Genomic DNA, 14,508 nt, shown 5'->3' with positions numbered 1-14,508 from the left:
AAAAAAAAAAAAAAGAAAAGAAAAAAGTCCAAAAGGTGACTGGGAATGATAGAAAGGATGGAGTGGGAATGGATCACTAACTATAAAGGCAGGAGGAAAGGAGGAAAGGTAGGAAGGCCTCTAACAATTGTTATAACATTTTGATAACAAGCCCACTTTGTTGTTTGCAGAAAGAAGACAGAAGGGTTAAGAAAGTCAGATGCCAGGGTGATGGGGGCAGAGGAGGCCAAGTACCTGTGAGATTGCCCACTGGGCAGCAGCAATGGCAGTGCTGGCCACAGAGGCAGCATTGATGCGACTGCCTTCATTGGAGGCCATATCCCTGGGGAGGATAGTAGAAACTGGAAATGAAACAGGGATCTCGAAGGTGGGAGGGGGACAAGCTGTGAGGGAGCTTAGGTGGGGCTCTGACCTCTTAGAACCCTTGGCAAACTCCACGTTGATGGTCTTGCCATCGATGGTAAGCGGAGGGTGCAGGGCCTGCAGGATCTGTAGCAGCTGGGCTGCTTCCTATGGGTGGAGGAGTGGCAGGGACCGAAGGGTCAGGCCCGGGGAGGCCCCCCGGCTCCATTGCCCCATTTCCAGACTGGGACCGCGGTGAGGATGGGGTAAAGGTCCCCCCTCCCTACCCTGGGGGCCGGGACCATGGTTGCCCGGACCCCCCCCTGTGCCGCCCTCACCACGATGGTGGAGAGCTGGATGAAGGCGAAGCCTCGGTTCAGCTGAGTCTGCTTGTCCTTGATAACACGCACATTGGAAGAGGACAGCACCGCATAGGGTGCTAGGGCCCCGAGGATGGAATCCATAGTGCTGTGTGGGTTCAGGTTGCGTAAAATAATGGCTGTGGGAGAGGGCCCAGTGTTAGGAAGCACCTCTGACACTCTGTTCAGGGCCCCACTTATAGATCCCCACTGCCCCCTGCTCTTTTGCTTCTGTACTCATGTACCTTTTGCTTCCTCTCACTCTCTCTTGAATAAACTCTGCTTGTCAGTCCAGGTGTCAGCAGTCTCTCAACTACCAGGAACCCTCTCATATACCCACAAAATTAGTCTGTGGACAGCTCCTTCTTCTATATCATATATTTATCCCCACACCAGGTAGAAACACTCTCCCTCAATAAAGACCAAGTACCATTACCATTACCATTTCTTTGGCCTCAGAGGTCCCACAACAGATGCCCTAGGGTATAAAGTAAAGGGGAAAGAACAACTGACTCACTGTCATTGGCGTTCTCGGAGCTTGGCTCTGAGCCCTGTGACAGGGCTTGTGAGGACAGCACTCCCTGGGCCTGGTAGGGCTGTGGCAGTGGGAGTAAGCCCTGGCTTAGCTCCCGCCCACCCAGCGGCAGTGCCTGCTGATCCAGTCTAGTGCCAAGGGGCAGCTTCTGCTCTGCCTCTGTCAGGAATGATAGGAGATACACTGATGATGAAGGTGGAGGCTCCATGGCTGATCATATTCTCCATCCCTCACAAGCCCCTACACATTGGCCTTCATGCCTCTTGCCACTCCCAGTTAGCACAGCTCACCTGATTTGGGCACACCACATTTGAAGCACTTCTCTCGGCGCTTGAAGTTCTGGACACCACACTGTGAGGCACAGGCCGGGGGGGGGGAGGGGTGTCAAGACTTTCCATGATATCCTCCAAATATGGACCCACAGAACAACATAATAACCCCGAGGAAGGGAACCTTGAGGGTCAGGGGTGGCACATGTCTTTTGGAACTTTATTATCTTCAATCCTATAAATCTCTGACAACTGGTTCCCAGCACCAACCCTCTTACTTCAGCAATCAGCAACTCTCACACATTACAGCATTACAGTATCTCATGGTCCCTTCCTGAGACTTGCTTACCTAACAGAAACTTTCACTGTTTCCTACTGGAAGCCAGAATCTTTTAGTCAGATTCACTTCCTTCCTTATTGCTAGGCCTAGGTTGAATTCTGCTACTTTTGACTTTGTTCTTAGATATTCCAGCTACCAAAGACCTTGTTTAACTTCCATCACATTCTATCTCTGTTCCAGTCAGGTACTAAGCAGTGCTCCTGTGTCAGGCCCAACATCATGTGCTCAGGACAGTCTGCTTAGACTGCACTGACAGGAGTTAGGAGCAGAGAATGGGCTGAAAGGGCCTCAGCTCACGGAGCTGGGCTTCACAGAAGCAGGGAGTTTAGAGCTGGGAAATCCAGACGTTTAGTCTTGCTGGAGGGACTAAGAGACTTTCTATAGCTGGTGAAGTGGGGGCATGCAGAGAAAGAAAAGCCAAGGCTGGCAAGGGAAAATGGCAGTTAAGGGAAAGATTCATGCTAAAACTAGGTGTTTTGGGCAAAGAAGGTAAGGCATGGTCAGAGCTAGGTTTCAGCTGCAACATTACAAGTAAGGGTGGAGAAAAAGGGGTGAGGCTAACAACAAAAAGGGTTCTGTGGGAACTAGATGAGAGGGTGTAGGAATTGGCACGAACTGTAAGAACGGCATAGGAAGGAAGATGACTTTTCTGAGATGGAAGTGACAGGATCTGGTAACTGAAAGACATGTAGGACAAAAAGGGATAAGAACACAAAGCAAACACCGGTTTCAAGGAAAATATGAAAAAAAGATAAAGTGCCAGTATAATTTTGTTCCTCTCTCTCCACAAAGGCTGATCACCTATGTAATGATGGCAGACACCACTCTCCCACTAACCAGACTCCTCAGGGAAAAGACAGGGTCTTCCACTAGCCCTCAGCTTTCCTTAGGTTTTAGGACTATAGATAGCCCCAGGAAATGGGGCTGTAGAATCACAATGCTGGCCTCAGGGCAGATCTAAGGCAACCTAGGGAACAGGAGGTGGCCTTGTGAGCTAAAAGCTCATGCATGGTTCCACCAGAGCCTTAGCTTTCTCTGAGGGCATATAACAGCGATGATCACACAACCTACAGGGACCTTCAAGGTGGACACAGTTGTATCAAGGTTGAGTTACCCTCAGAACACTCTGCTTCTTTTTAAAGGTAACAGCAGCCACTTACAGAGTTGAATGTGGGCCAGAAGTCTTTATTCTCCCATCAACAGTTTCATTCTCAACACTTAATTAGTGCTCACACACTTAAAGATGAGAAAAGTTATACAGAGATAGGATAAGCACCTTGACCAGTATCAAGGCAGACCTAAGACAGTCTGCAAGCAGCGTGGCTCTGAAGCCCATAGTAGGCTCGTGTTGTCACTGGTTTGTCACTTATGCTATTATTTCTTTCAACTCTACTGGACCTTTAGGCAAGGCTATGTTTGATGAGGACAGAGCTTAGCTGACTGGGGCTAGACAGTCTGTCTCCAAAACTACACTTTCTCAGACTGAGTAAGCTGCTGTTGCTGTTGCTGCTGCTGCTCTTGTTGGAGCAGACTTTCTCCCCAGCACCAGCTACCCATCCACCCCTGTACCTTATTACACAACCAGTCCTCATTGATCTTGGGCTTGGGGTCGCTGTAATGCATGGATACCTTCTGGCCCAGGATGTTGAGGGAGTGCTGTGGGAAAAAGCAGAGTACTGTCAAGTCCTAGGTAGCAGTGCCCCACATACCGTTTCAGCAAAGGAGAAAAGAGTGAGCGAGCCCTTCAGCTGGATGGATGAGGGACAGGGAATGAAGGGAGTTTGGAGAACTGATGGAGGGAAGAAGGAATGGAGGGAGGGAGGGAGGGAGGGAAGGATAGGGTGGGGTGAGGGAAGGAAAGCGCCACAGCTCTCAGGGCGCATCTGTTTGCTGTTTACTCACAGGCACGTATGCACAAACACACCCACACACCCCCACACCCCCACACACATACACATACACACCACGCACTCGCCTGCATGCGCACGCACGCGCGCACCCACACCCACACAAAATCAGGCACATAGTACTTGGTTGACCAACGACTGTCGAGTTGGGAGTGCTCCCCCAGGTTGGCCCTTGACAGTGCCAGGTCATACCCAGGGCCAGCACTACACAGGCTACACTGGGAATGAGGGGAGATGGGCAGGGAAGAGAGAGGAGGGGAGAGAAAAAGAGAAAGAGCGCACGAGCGCTAATGCTGGAGAAGGGGAAAAAGAAAGCCAATTTAACAGACGGAGATTTCCCGCCATGAGGCCACCTTTCCAAGGTTGGCCGGGTCCTGGGCCCACCGCACTAACCTATCAGCCAGACCCACACAGCTGGCCACAGGGCTGCCTCTGCCAGGACCCTCCACTTTACCACGGCTGCCCCTTCCTCCCCTGCTCTACACCAGTGACAGGATAGGGCTGGGTAGCCAGGTTAGACCCTTGAGTCTTGGAAGGTCCCAAAGCAGTTGAGTTGGGATCCAATGCTAGCCTAGGGGAGCCAGCTCCCTCCGTAGCTGACAGAGCATAGTTCCTTATTGAGAAGGTAGAGGTGGAGGCTCCTGTGGGTGGGGAGGGTGCTGTGAATGGGAGGGGCCAGTGAATTGAGCCCAGGGTGTCAATAAAACTAGCACACTTGACTGAACTTTCAACCAAAAGCAGTGATGTCCCTCTGCATGGAACTCAGAGAGCCAGATTCACATGCAGGAGAAAACTGGCAAAACAAGTCTTGGTAGTTTATGTGCCAACATCTATGTTCCCCCAGTGACAGGACTTCTAGTGGTCCTGAGAGCATAACCAAGTTCTGGCTCTGCTGACTCGGGAGCAAAAGGTTCCTGCTGGGGTCTGGGAAGCTAGGAAAGGAACCCACCCTGGCAGCTCTTTCTCTGAAAGCTCAGCCAGGAGAGGTGAGGGAGCACTAGTGCCTGGCAGTAGGAAGGGGGCCAGGGGACAGTGTTGAGACTAGGCCCCAAATGGGAAGCCCAGTGGGTAATGAGAGATGGGAAGAGGAAATAGTGGGGGTCAGGAGGGGGGGAGAAAGGGGCAGGGGTATGGGACACAGGGCCACAGGGCAGGGAACTGTGTCCATAAGATTCAGGCGATGGGGAGCGCTCGATTATAAAGTAGTATTTGTTTGGGGGGGGGTTCAAGTGCGGCAAAGCAACCTGATTGGCTTCCATCCATCGTGTAGCGTCCTGCAAGTGACTAAACTCGACGAAGGCGAAGCCCCGGCTCTGACCTGGAGACAGCATTCAGATACAGACGCAGTGGGTTAGTCAACAGCTTTGGACACACGGCGTTCCCGGGGGCAGAACCCGAGGGGAGAGGACCAGGGGCAGAGAGGGAAAGGGGGAAGAGGAGAAAGGAAGAGGAAAAAGTGACCAGAGAAAGAACAGGGAAGGCAGGAGTCAAGGTAGATGGTTGGGAAGGGCAGGAAAGAGGGAAAAGGGGAGGGAAGAAAATGAAAGCATGAGTCAGATCAGCATAATTGTAGTGAGATGGGTCTCAGGCAGTCTTGCCTAGCTAACTTGGGGTGACAGATGGAGAACTGAGAGGGAAGGGAAACAAGGAGAGATCTGTCTCTAGAAGAGGAGGTTGCTTTGACTTCATATAGTCCAGAGCAAACAACTCATGGGCAAGCCTAGAGCAAGGCCAAGGAGTCCTGGAACAGGTGTTTAATCAAAAGAGAAGCCAGGCTAAGCTATTGGGGGTTCCCAGCCAGCACACAGGAAACCAGAGGTGGTTAGGAACACAATCTCAGCTTAACCTTGGTGTAGGGGAAGGGGATGATAATCACTAGGGAGTCACTTCAGTGCCACCGTGGGGAGACTATAGCCACTGACAGTAAAGGTTCTCCTAAATAGGCAGATGGTGGCTGGAGCTGGCCAAGAGGATGTTATAGGTAAGAGTCAGCAGGTGCCTAGGAGAAATGTCCAAAGTCACTGAGAGGTCATACCTAAGATGCCTCCTTAGGGAAAGAAACAGATTCTGTGAGTGAGTGATACAAGTAGAGTAAAGCAGAGCAAGACCTACATGTCATTAACATAGACTCCAGGCCTGGCCAGGGCTGAGAAAGGGGGTTTGAGGCTTAAGGTCCTTCAGAGGTAATCATAAAAGGAGGTTTTAGATGTGGTGGGTCTGGAGGGTCATACTTGATCTCCAAAAGAATCACCATCAGGATGCATGGGCGGATGGAATAGTATAGGGAAACAGGCAAGGGAGGATGGAGAGATGGAGGAAGTGGAAGGAGGAGAGAGACTTGAGATTGAAAGAGAAGCCCAGGCAGAGTGAGGCCCCACTGTGCCTGCCTTGGGGAGCCTGGGCAGTAGTCCTGCAGAGGCAACACCCCCCCCCCCGCCCCCTGCTAAAACCCCAGGCCAGCTCCAAGCAGCCTGCAAGAGGGAGGGAGGGAGGGAGGGGACAGGTGAGGCCAGAAAGTTCTGGCTGCTCCTTAGGATACACTTTCGATGAAAGCCATCCCTGTCTCCCTTCTTGGGACATACGGGTGGGTCCATGTCAGACCTACTTTTCATTAGAAGCTGTTGTCAGAGTGGAGGAGACCAAGGGGCTGAGGAAGGAGAAGAAAATGTATGCCCTGGGAAGGGTTACCACCTCAGATACTTGAAGTCCCAGCCTTGCTCCTGGGGAGTAGTCAGCTCAGCCCAGAGCTGCATCCCCTTCGGGACAGCAACCCCATAGAAGCTGCTGGCTGGAGCTGTGAGAGTAGGGGATGGGAGATAGGAGAGGGTACCCCCCCAAGCTGCCCATTCCTAGCTGTGGCAGGAGGGGAGTAGGGAAGGGAAGAGAGAGGGAGAGGCAGAGGCAGAGGCAGAGGGAGATTTGGAGGCTCAGGCTGGCCAGCAGAAGGGGGGGAGGTACTAGGAACGAAAGCTCACCTGAGGATTTGTTCCGCATCAGCCGGACCTCCCGTGCTTGGACACCATGGGACTGCAGCTGTCCACGGATCTGTTCAGGAAATACAGAAGTGGGATAGGTTCAGCAAAGAAAGCGGCTGAGTATGTGAGGCCAGCTCAAGGCCTCTGAGCCCCAAGGGGTCATGAAAGAAACACATACACACACCCCACACACACCTGTGTCCTGTACCTCTTTCAAAGTTTTCCCCAGTAACAACAACTGCAGCCTACACTAGTATTCAGTCTCGCTTCCAGCTCTGGACTTGCAGAAAGTGAGTCAAACAAAGACAGAAAACAGTACGGAATAAAGGATGGCAGCAAGATGACCCCCAGGGGCACAAAGACAACAGGAGAGCAAGTGAGGCAGCAAATCAGGAATGGTGGGCAGAGTGATCTGACAAGAGGCTTAGTAGCAGCCATGAAGCATAGAAGCTGGAATACAATTCGTGCCCATCACAAAGGAATTGCTCCCTCTCTTTGACTTGCACTTAAAGCTACCCATGGCACAAAGTGTAAACAGGGAAGGACAGGAGCTGGAGCCATTCCAGCTATGTCAGGAGAAATTTAAAGACAAATAGGCATGATGGTTGATCTGGAAAGCTTCCTGAGTAAAATGAGCCTGAGGGACACTAGAGAGGCAACTTAAGAGCCCAGGTGAGGTACTCTTTAGGCTGGCAGTACCTCTTTTGGTGAATGGGAAGTTTATACCAGACACTTTTCAGTAAAAGTCTCTGTGCTTCTGGGCATCTGCTCCCCATAAGGGTTAAAGACAAGAAATTAAGTCTTAAGCACACAGGTATACAGGAAGATGAAAAGTCAAGATACACAAATCTTATCAAGATTTCAAACAATCAGGGAGGACTTAGGAAATATCAAGAACTTGGACTCTGGAGTCCAGCAGTCCAGGTTTAGATCCCAACTATACTCTACCATTTGCTAGAACATGAAGCAAGTCACTTTGCTGATTGGGGCTATGTGGGACTGACTATAATGTATACCTTCCAGAAAGAGCCTCCGTGAGGATTCAATCAGCCTGGCATGTGGCCCATCCTACCATAAAACCACAGGTAATCTCAGCTATCAGCCCGATTCTAGAAGCCCTCACATCTTAGGTGGGATTACTACTTTTAGAAAATGGGCAGCTGGCAGGCTTCCAGGGAAGCACTGTGTAGAGAACTGACTGAGGCTGAGGGTAGAGAGAGGTACAAAGATCAGGGAGGCTAATCAAAATTCTACTTTTGTAATACTCTTGGGTTTTGAATGGGGCTTGCCATAAGACATCTGCATGAGAAGGGAATGGGTGAAGAGAGGAAGATGGAAGGCAGAGAATGTCACAAAGGCAAACAGGTTGAGAAGCTATCAAAGAGCCACCTTATGGGTAGCTTTGGCCAGGCTGTCACTGCTGACAAAAGGGGAGGAATATGGAAGTTCAGTAAAAGCTCTAATATCTCATTCTCATGGGTTTCTGCCACCAAGAATACCCAACACTGGGCCTGGCCCTCCATCCACATATACAAAAAGGGTAAAAGCCAATGGAATGTGCAGGAGAGATGAACATCTCTCACACCCACCAGCACCGGACACCCATGGCTACTGCCCCTGGGTCAAGTCAGCCTGTCTGCTGCCTTCTCCCTTCCAGACCAGGAACTGATGGGGCCATCCTGGAGGATGGACAGTGCTGGGGGACAGGAGCTGGTGGGGGAGAAGAGAGGAAAGGTACTGTGGTTGGTGGCAAAGGATGGGTGGAGAGAAGCTGAGGGCCCTGGAGGAGACCCAGCCTGGCCTCCTGCTTTGCCTCCTGCCCAGGGCCATTGGGGGGGCACGTACGTCATCCTCAGTGGCTGCCTGTGGCAGCATCCTCAGCATGACGATGTTACTGGCCTTCTCCTCCTCCTCCTCCTCATCCTCCTCCTCCTCCTCCTCCCCTTGCTCGGTCCGATAGTCCTGGTCCCGATAGTCGCCGTCTCTGGGGAAGCCTGGCGGGCCAGTGGGACTGTGCCTGTGCCGCCGCCGCCGCCTACGCTGAGTCTCGGAGCCCGGGGAGGCCTCGAAGGAATCCTGGCCGACAGAATGAGATGAGAGACACCAGACGAGCAGTCAGTCTGGGTGGGCCTAGTGGCTGGCCGCTGGCTCTCTGAGACAGGCAGGCTCTGAAAGCCAGGGGTGGGCAGGCGGGCTCCGGTTAAAGGCTCAGGCTTTTTAAGGCTGCAAATGTTTCACAGGATACTTCTAGGAGCTGCCTTCAAGGAACGGCAGTATTGGTGTGGAGGAAGAACTCCTAAAGGCAGGCTGACAAAAACTGCTTAAACCTTCTTGGGATAAACTAGCCTGGGGTCGGGCAAACTAGACTTTGCCTTCAATGTCTTTTTTTGCCAGCTCAGCTGGTATGTGTACAACTGTCTACTGTGGCACTGAAAAACACCTGTCTTCTATAGTTCCCAGCTTAAGATTAGTCCTGGAACCAAGCCATCAGTTTAGAAATAGTTTCAGATATGGACCAGAGGCAGCCAGCAGGAGTTCATGGACGATTATGCTTCCCCTTGGTCCTTAGTCCTCAGGCCTGGAAAAGTCTCTGTTTACTATCAGTCTCCTTCACAAAGAGTGTGGTTGCTGCGTTCTTAATTGTTGTCCAACCTACTAATTTCAATACTAAGCAGGTCAGGCATGACCCTACACCCTCCCATCTGCAGGGGACAGGTCCAGACAATTAGATGCCATGTTCCACACTTGTCAATGGTCCACTGTACCCATGGAGACATTAAGAGATACCGCACAATAGCAGGCAATGGAGAAGCCTGGATGCCTGTAAGCCCTAGCTAACCAAACAAAGCTTGTAGTTTACCAGGGGAATCTTTAGATAGTCCCTCAAATACCTAGAGGGTAGAAGATAGTTTAAATACAATTTCTCCTCAGGGCTGGACTTATAAAAGTATACCCTTTCCATCCTACTAGACAGAGAGCTATCTGCCTACGTGCTTGCACTAGGTCTCTGACTGGCCCTCTCAGACTGAAATTCCCTAAGGCAAGGGTATTTCTAGCCCTCAGATGTGGGTTCTCTCATAGTGATCATCATGCCTTATACTTTAGGCTAGAGGTAACTATGTCTAAAGCCTATATTAGACTGACTTTCCCAAAGGTCCTTTCCCTCCTTTCTGTCTAGAGGTTTTGTCAAGACCAGAAATAGTCAGTGTTAGCCTCCTAGAGTTGTATGAGTTGGTTGATAATTTTGTTCTCAGGTTGTCTTCCCAACCCTAGATGCTGGGTCCCATAGAAGAGATCCTTTTGAGTTCCCTAAATTGGTGGGAATAGGCAGTATAGAACTTGCAGTGAACCAAAGGCCAAAACTGAACAACAGGGAAGAAGGGAAAGAAGTAGTGGCTAGTAGCCCTGAGAAATACAGAGTCAAGCAGTGTGAAAGCCAGGGAGACCCAACTCAGGAGAAGAGTCCTCAGAGAAGGGAGCAGGGACAGACCCTCCCCTAGGTGACGCAAAGCAACTGAGTAGTCCAAAGGCACAGGAGCAGAGCGCTGCCTACACCTGGTGCTGCAGCCAGACACACAGGCCTTTCAGGAGCATTGCCCCCAAGGCCTGGCCTTGCCCTCACCTCTGCACTTTGCTCTTCAGATGAGTCATCATACTCATGCTTGCCCTCCTGACTGCCATACTCTCGTGGGTATGAACGGTAGTCCATGTCTCTATAATCATGGTCCCGGCTGCGGTTCTCTCCACCATCATCCTGTGAGCGATCAGTGGCTCCATAGCGGCCAGTCCTGTCACCACGACCACCTCTAGAAGAAGGATGGGAATTAGAATACCATCTTTTCCAAAAGGCTCAAGATATGAAAGCTAATCCACAACTTTCTCTCTAGGGCTTAGTCTCACTCCCCAGACCAGGACTCTGAAAAGTCTCACTTCACTGCATGGGCACCACAGGCTCTTAAAGCCAACCCATTTATCTCTACTCCTTCCTAACCTCTGGTCCACATGTACATCAGGTATAGTTTCTTGACTGAATTCTTCATTTCTACATAGCCTATGTCTCTCTGCACCTCAAATCCCAAACATGAGTACTCTCTACAATAAAGTTAACTAACCCAACCATGTCATTTTCTTTAGGAATTTCACATATATAAACACATAAAAACACCCAAATGTTCACCAAGCTCCCGCCAAGCCTACAGGGTAAGGTCTCTGCAGATCTATCTCGGTCTACCCTATACACGTCACTCTACCTACTTCACAGCCATCTTGCTAGAACTGGCAGCTCTTCAGTTAAAATTTCTCCAACTGTGGAACCTGAAAGTTCTTTGCACTCAGACTGGGCAGCTGCTCATAACTGCCTATAAATCCAACTCCAGTGTTTTCTGGCTTCTGTATTCATATGCATATACCATATACCCATATAGGGACACATACATATAATTAAAAATTAAAAAAAAATTCTCTAACTACAGTTAACTATAAAACAATTACTTCAAAGTTGATTTCACTTGTAAATCTTTGATGAGTTAAAAGATAGTAATCTTGCTGGGCAGTGATGGCACACGCCTTTAATCCCAGCACTTGGGAGGCAGAGGCAGGCGGATTTCTGAGTTCAAGGCCAGCCTGGTCTACAGAGTTAGTTCCAGGACAGCCAGGGCTATACAGAGAAACCCTGTCTTGAAAAACAAAAACAAAAACAAAAAGATAGTAATTTTTTAGTCTTATGGATATAGCTCAGTAGTAGAGTGCTTAGCTAATATATGAAAATCACTGGTTTCCATGTCAGACTGAGAAAAATTACTAGGTCTACAGTCTCAGTTGCTCAAGGTGCTGAGACAAGAGGTTTGAGCCCAAGGCAATATAGTGAGACTCCCCCACCCTACCACACACACCTAAAGAAAATTGGGGTTGTAGATGTAGTAAAGTAGAGGTGCACATGCCCTTCATGTAGAAGGTAGTGGGTTCTTTTTCTCATGTCGCAAAAAAGCTTAAATTACTTAAAGGTGAGTTCTAGGAAATGATGGAATATGACTACTGGACTCACTACCTTATTCCTCAAAGCTTAATATAGTACATAGAAGTCAGTGGGTAATGATAATTAAGTATCTTTTGGCAGGTATAGCAGTGCATACCTATAATCACAGCAATTAAGAGGTGGAGACAGGAAGATCAGGAATTCAAGGTTAGCCAAGGTACAAAATGAGTTCAAGATTATATGAGACCCTGTATTTAAAAAAAAAAGTAAAAAAAAAAAAAAAAGGACCAATACATGCTCATTTAAAAAGGAAATATGCTGCTATGGCTGTTTAGCTCAGTGGCAGACCACCTATAAGACCCTGGGTTTAATATCTAGTATTGGAGAAAAAAAATAAAGATGTAAAAAAGAACATAGTCAAGCAAGAAGAATCAGGCCTATTAGAAGAATGCAATAAGATTCCACTCATGAAAAGTAATACATTAGAGTGTCTGTTACTGACACCACTCTTAGACTATGTTATTCTAATGATACTAACTAAAACAATTAAGTAAGGGGAAGGAAGAAAAGGCATTAAGAAGGTGAGTCCTAGGATGTCCAGGGCCACACAGAGGAACTGTCTTGAAAAGCTAAAAACCAAAACCAAAACAAACAAGCAAACAAAAAACCTGTAAAGGTAAAAAAATCACCATTATTTGTGGCCAATGAGAATAACCTGGCAAAGCCTCAATGAATCACGCTAAAAAGAGAGAGAGAGAGAGAGAGAGAGAGAGAGAGAGAGAGAGAGAGAGAGAGAGAGAGATTACAAGTAATAAATCAGGAACTGCAGGTATATAGTTCAATGACAACACATTTAAGGCCTGTGTTCTAACTTCAGTACCCCCAAAATACTAACAGTGACGCTGATGATTAAAAAAAGAAAAAATTAGGGGCTAGAGAGATGCCTCAGAGGTTACAAGTACTTTCTGCTCTTCTAGAGGACCCAAATTTAATTCCCTGCATCCACGCCAGTCAGCTCACACCCACAAGTAACTCCAGCTCCAGTGGATGTGATGCCCACTTCTGGCTTCCAGGGGTACATGTACACATGTAAGTATAAACTCACAAAGACACACACAAATAAATTTAATAAAGATTCTGGCTATAAAATTAATATACAATATACATACTTTGCTTATATTCAAATAACCATTGTTTGGAAGACAGGGAGACAACTACTTATGGTTATATCTAAAGGGTTAAATACTGGGCTAAAGAGATAGTTCAGCAGTTAAGAGCACTGACTGCTCTTCCACAGGACCTTGGTTTGATTCCCATCACCTACAAAGTGGTTCACAACAGCCTGTAACTTCAGCTCCTTTGGATCTATAGGCACACATGCAAACATATACACAAAAATGAAAAGAAATCTTTAAATAAATTATTAACATTTGTGCACATGTAAGATCTCTTGACTATTCTTCACATATATGATTACATACTTACTTATTTACCTTTTCCTTTATTTGGGGTTTTCTTTTTTGAGACAGGGCTTCTGTGTGTGTAGCCCTAGCTGTCCTAGTACTCACTCTGTAGACCAGGTGGCCTTGTTCTCAGAGATCGGACTGCCCTTACCTCCTGAGTGCTGAGATTAAAGGTATGAGCCACCGCAACCTGATTATTTACTTTTTCTCCAGACAGTTTTTTGGTATTTATCTCAGGCTGACCTTGAACTCACTATGTAGCCAAGACTAGCTTGAAACTCAGGGTCCTTCTTATGCCTCTTAAATTCTGGGATTATGGGCATTGACTACCATGCCAGTTTGGATCAAAGATGTATACGGAAGAAATTAAACCATAATAGAAAAACATGCCTAGAATTCTAGCCTTCAGGAGGTTAAGGCAGGAGGATCCTAATTTTGATGCCAGTTCAGCTATGTTTAAAAAAACATAGGGGGTGAGGTAGAGTAAGGGAGAGATGGCTTAGCAGATAAAGGTGCTTACTGCCCACCAACGTAAGCCTAACAATATGAGTTCGAATCTACAAGAAGGTGGATGGATAGAACCAATGCCACAAAGCTGTCCTCTGACCACCTTAAACCAGTAACAAACAAGTGACTGGAGCTAAAGCTCCATGGCAGAGCATGCACCATGGCTCTATGTACAAAGTCCTGGCTCAAATCAGAAAAAGAAAAAAGTAAATTGGGGAAAAAAATAAATTCTTCATAATCTTTTGTGTGTTCTCACTGAGCTAGACCCTGAGCCCTACCCTTAAATGGGAAAAAGTAATAACCCAAATCCCAAGGCATAGAAAAAAGTTCATTTAATTGAACTATATAAAAATATTTAAGATTACCCACAAACGATTATGAGTTATATTTAAAAGCAAACAATACAAAGAGCTAGATGTGCAGCTCTATGGTGACTAGCCTGCATAAAGGCCTTGGTCTTGTGCCCAGCACTGAAAATAAAGAAAATGAACTAGTGCAAGCAAGCAAACTGGGAGTAGTGGTACATGCTGTAATCTCAGGACTCAGGAGGCTGAGGCAGAAAGATGGAAATGTTGAGGACATTTTCAACTACAGAGGAGACCACAACTCAAATAACAAAAAATTCAAACAAACAAGTAAATAAATATAAAATAAACAAAACATAGCCCAGGGACTCATACCTGTATTCATAGCATTCAAGAAAGCCGAAACAGGAGAATCACAAATTTAAGGCCAGCCCGGGGAATTTAATAACTAAAGGTCTAAGGACATAGCTCAGTGGCTGAGCTATATCACTAGCCCTTATCACTTTTGAGTTGGGATGTTTTGTTTTCTTA

The 14,508-nt window shown here is 47.8% G+C and overlaps 1 protein-coding gene across 5 annotated transcripts in view; it reads right to left on the bottom strand.

Moving 5' to 3' along the window:
• Positions 1-14,508, bottom strand: part of Rbm10 (RNA binding motif protein 10) — a 31,434-nt gene that overhangs the window by 4,968 nt on the left and 11,958 nt on the right. Inside the window, exons 3-12 of one of the 5 annotated variants that reach the window (XM_031344918.1) lie at positions 10,350-10,533; positions 8,573-8,803; positions 6,728-6,797; positions 4,997-5,070; positions 3,415-3,501; positions 1,527-1,587; positions 1,219-1,395; positions 681-841; positions 413-510; positions 235-322 (exon numbers count right to left, since the gene is read on the bottom strand). In XM_031344918.1, coding sequence (XP_031200778.1) covers positions 235-322; positions 413-510; positions 681-841; positions 1,219-1,395; positions 1,527-1,587; positions 3,415-3,501; positions 4,997-5,070; positions 6,728-6,797; positions 8,573-8,803; positions 10,350-10,533 — 1,231 coding nt within the window. The remainder of the gene's footprint in view (positions 1-234; positions 323-412; positions 511-680; positions 842-1,218; positions 1,396-1,526; positions 1,588-3,414; positions 3,502-4,996; positions 5,071-6,727; positions 6,798-8,572; positions 8,804-10,349; positions 10,534-14,508) is intronic. The other 4 variants (XM_031344988.1, XM_031345067.1, XM_031345143.1 and 1 more) reach the window with 4 other exon arrangements.

Source organism: Mastomys coucha, chromosome X (genome assembly GCF_008632895.1).
Source record: "Mastomys coucha isolate ucsf_1 chromosome X, UCSF_Mcou_1, whole genome shotgun sequence".
Taxonomy (NCBI): domain Eukaryota; kingdom Metazoa; phylum Chordata; class Mammalia; order Rodentia; family Muridae; genus Mastomys; species Mastomys coucha.
Note: the sequence above shows the minus strand (reverse complement) of the source record. Positions and strands in the feature narration are given on the sequence as shown.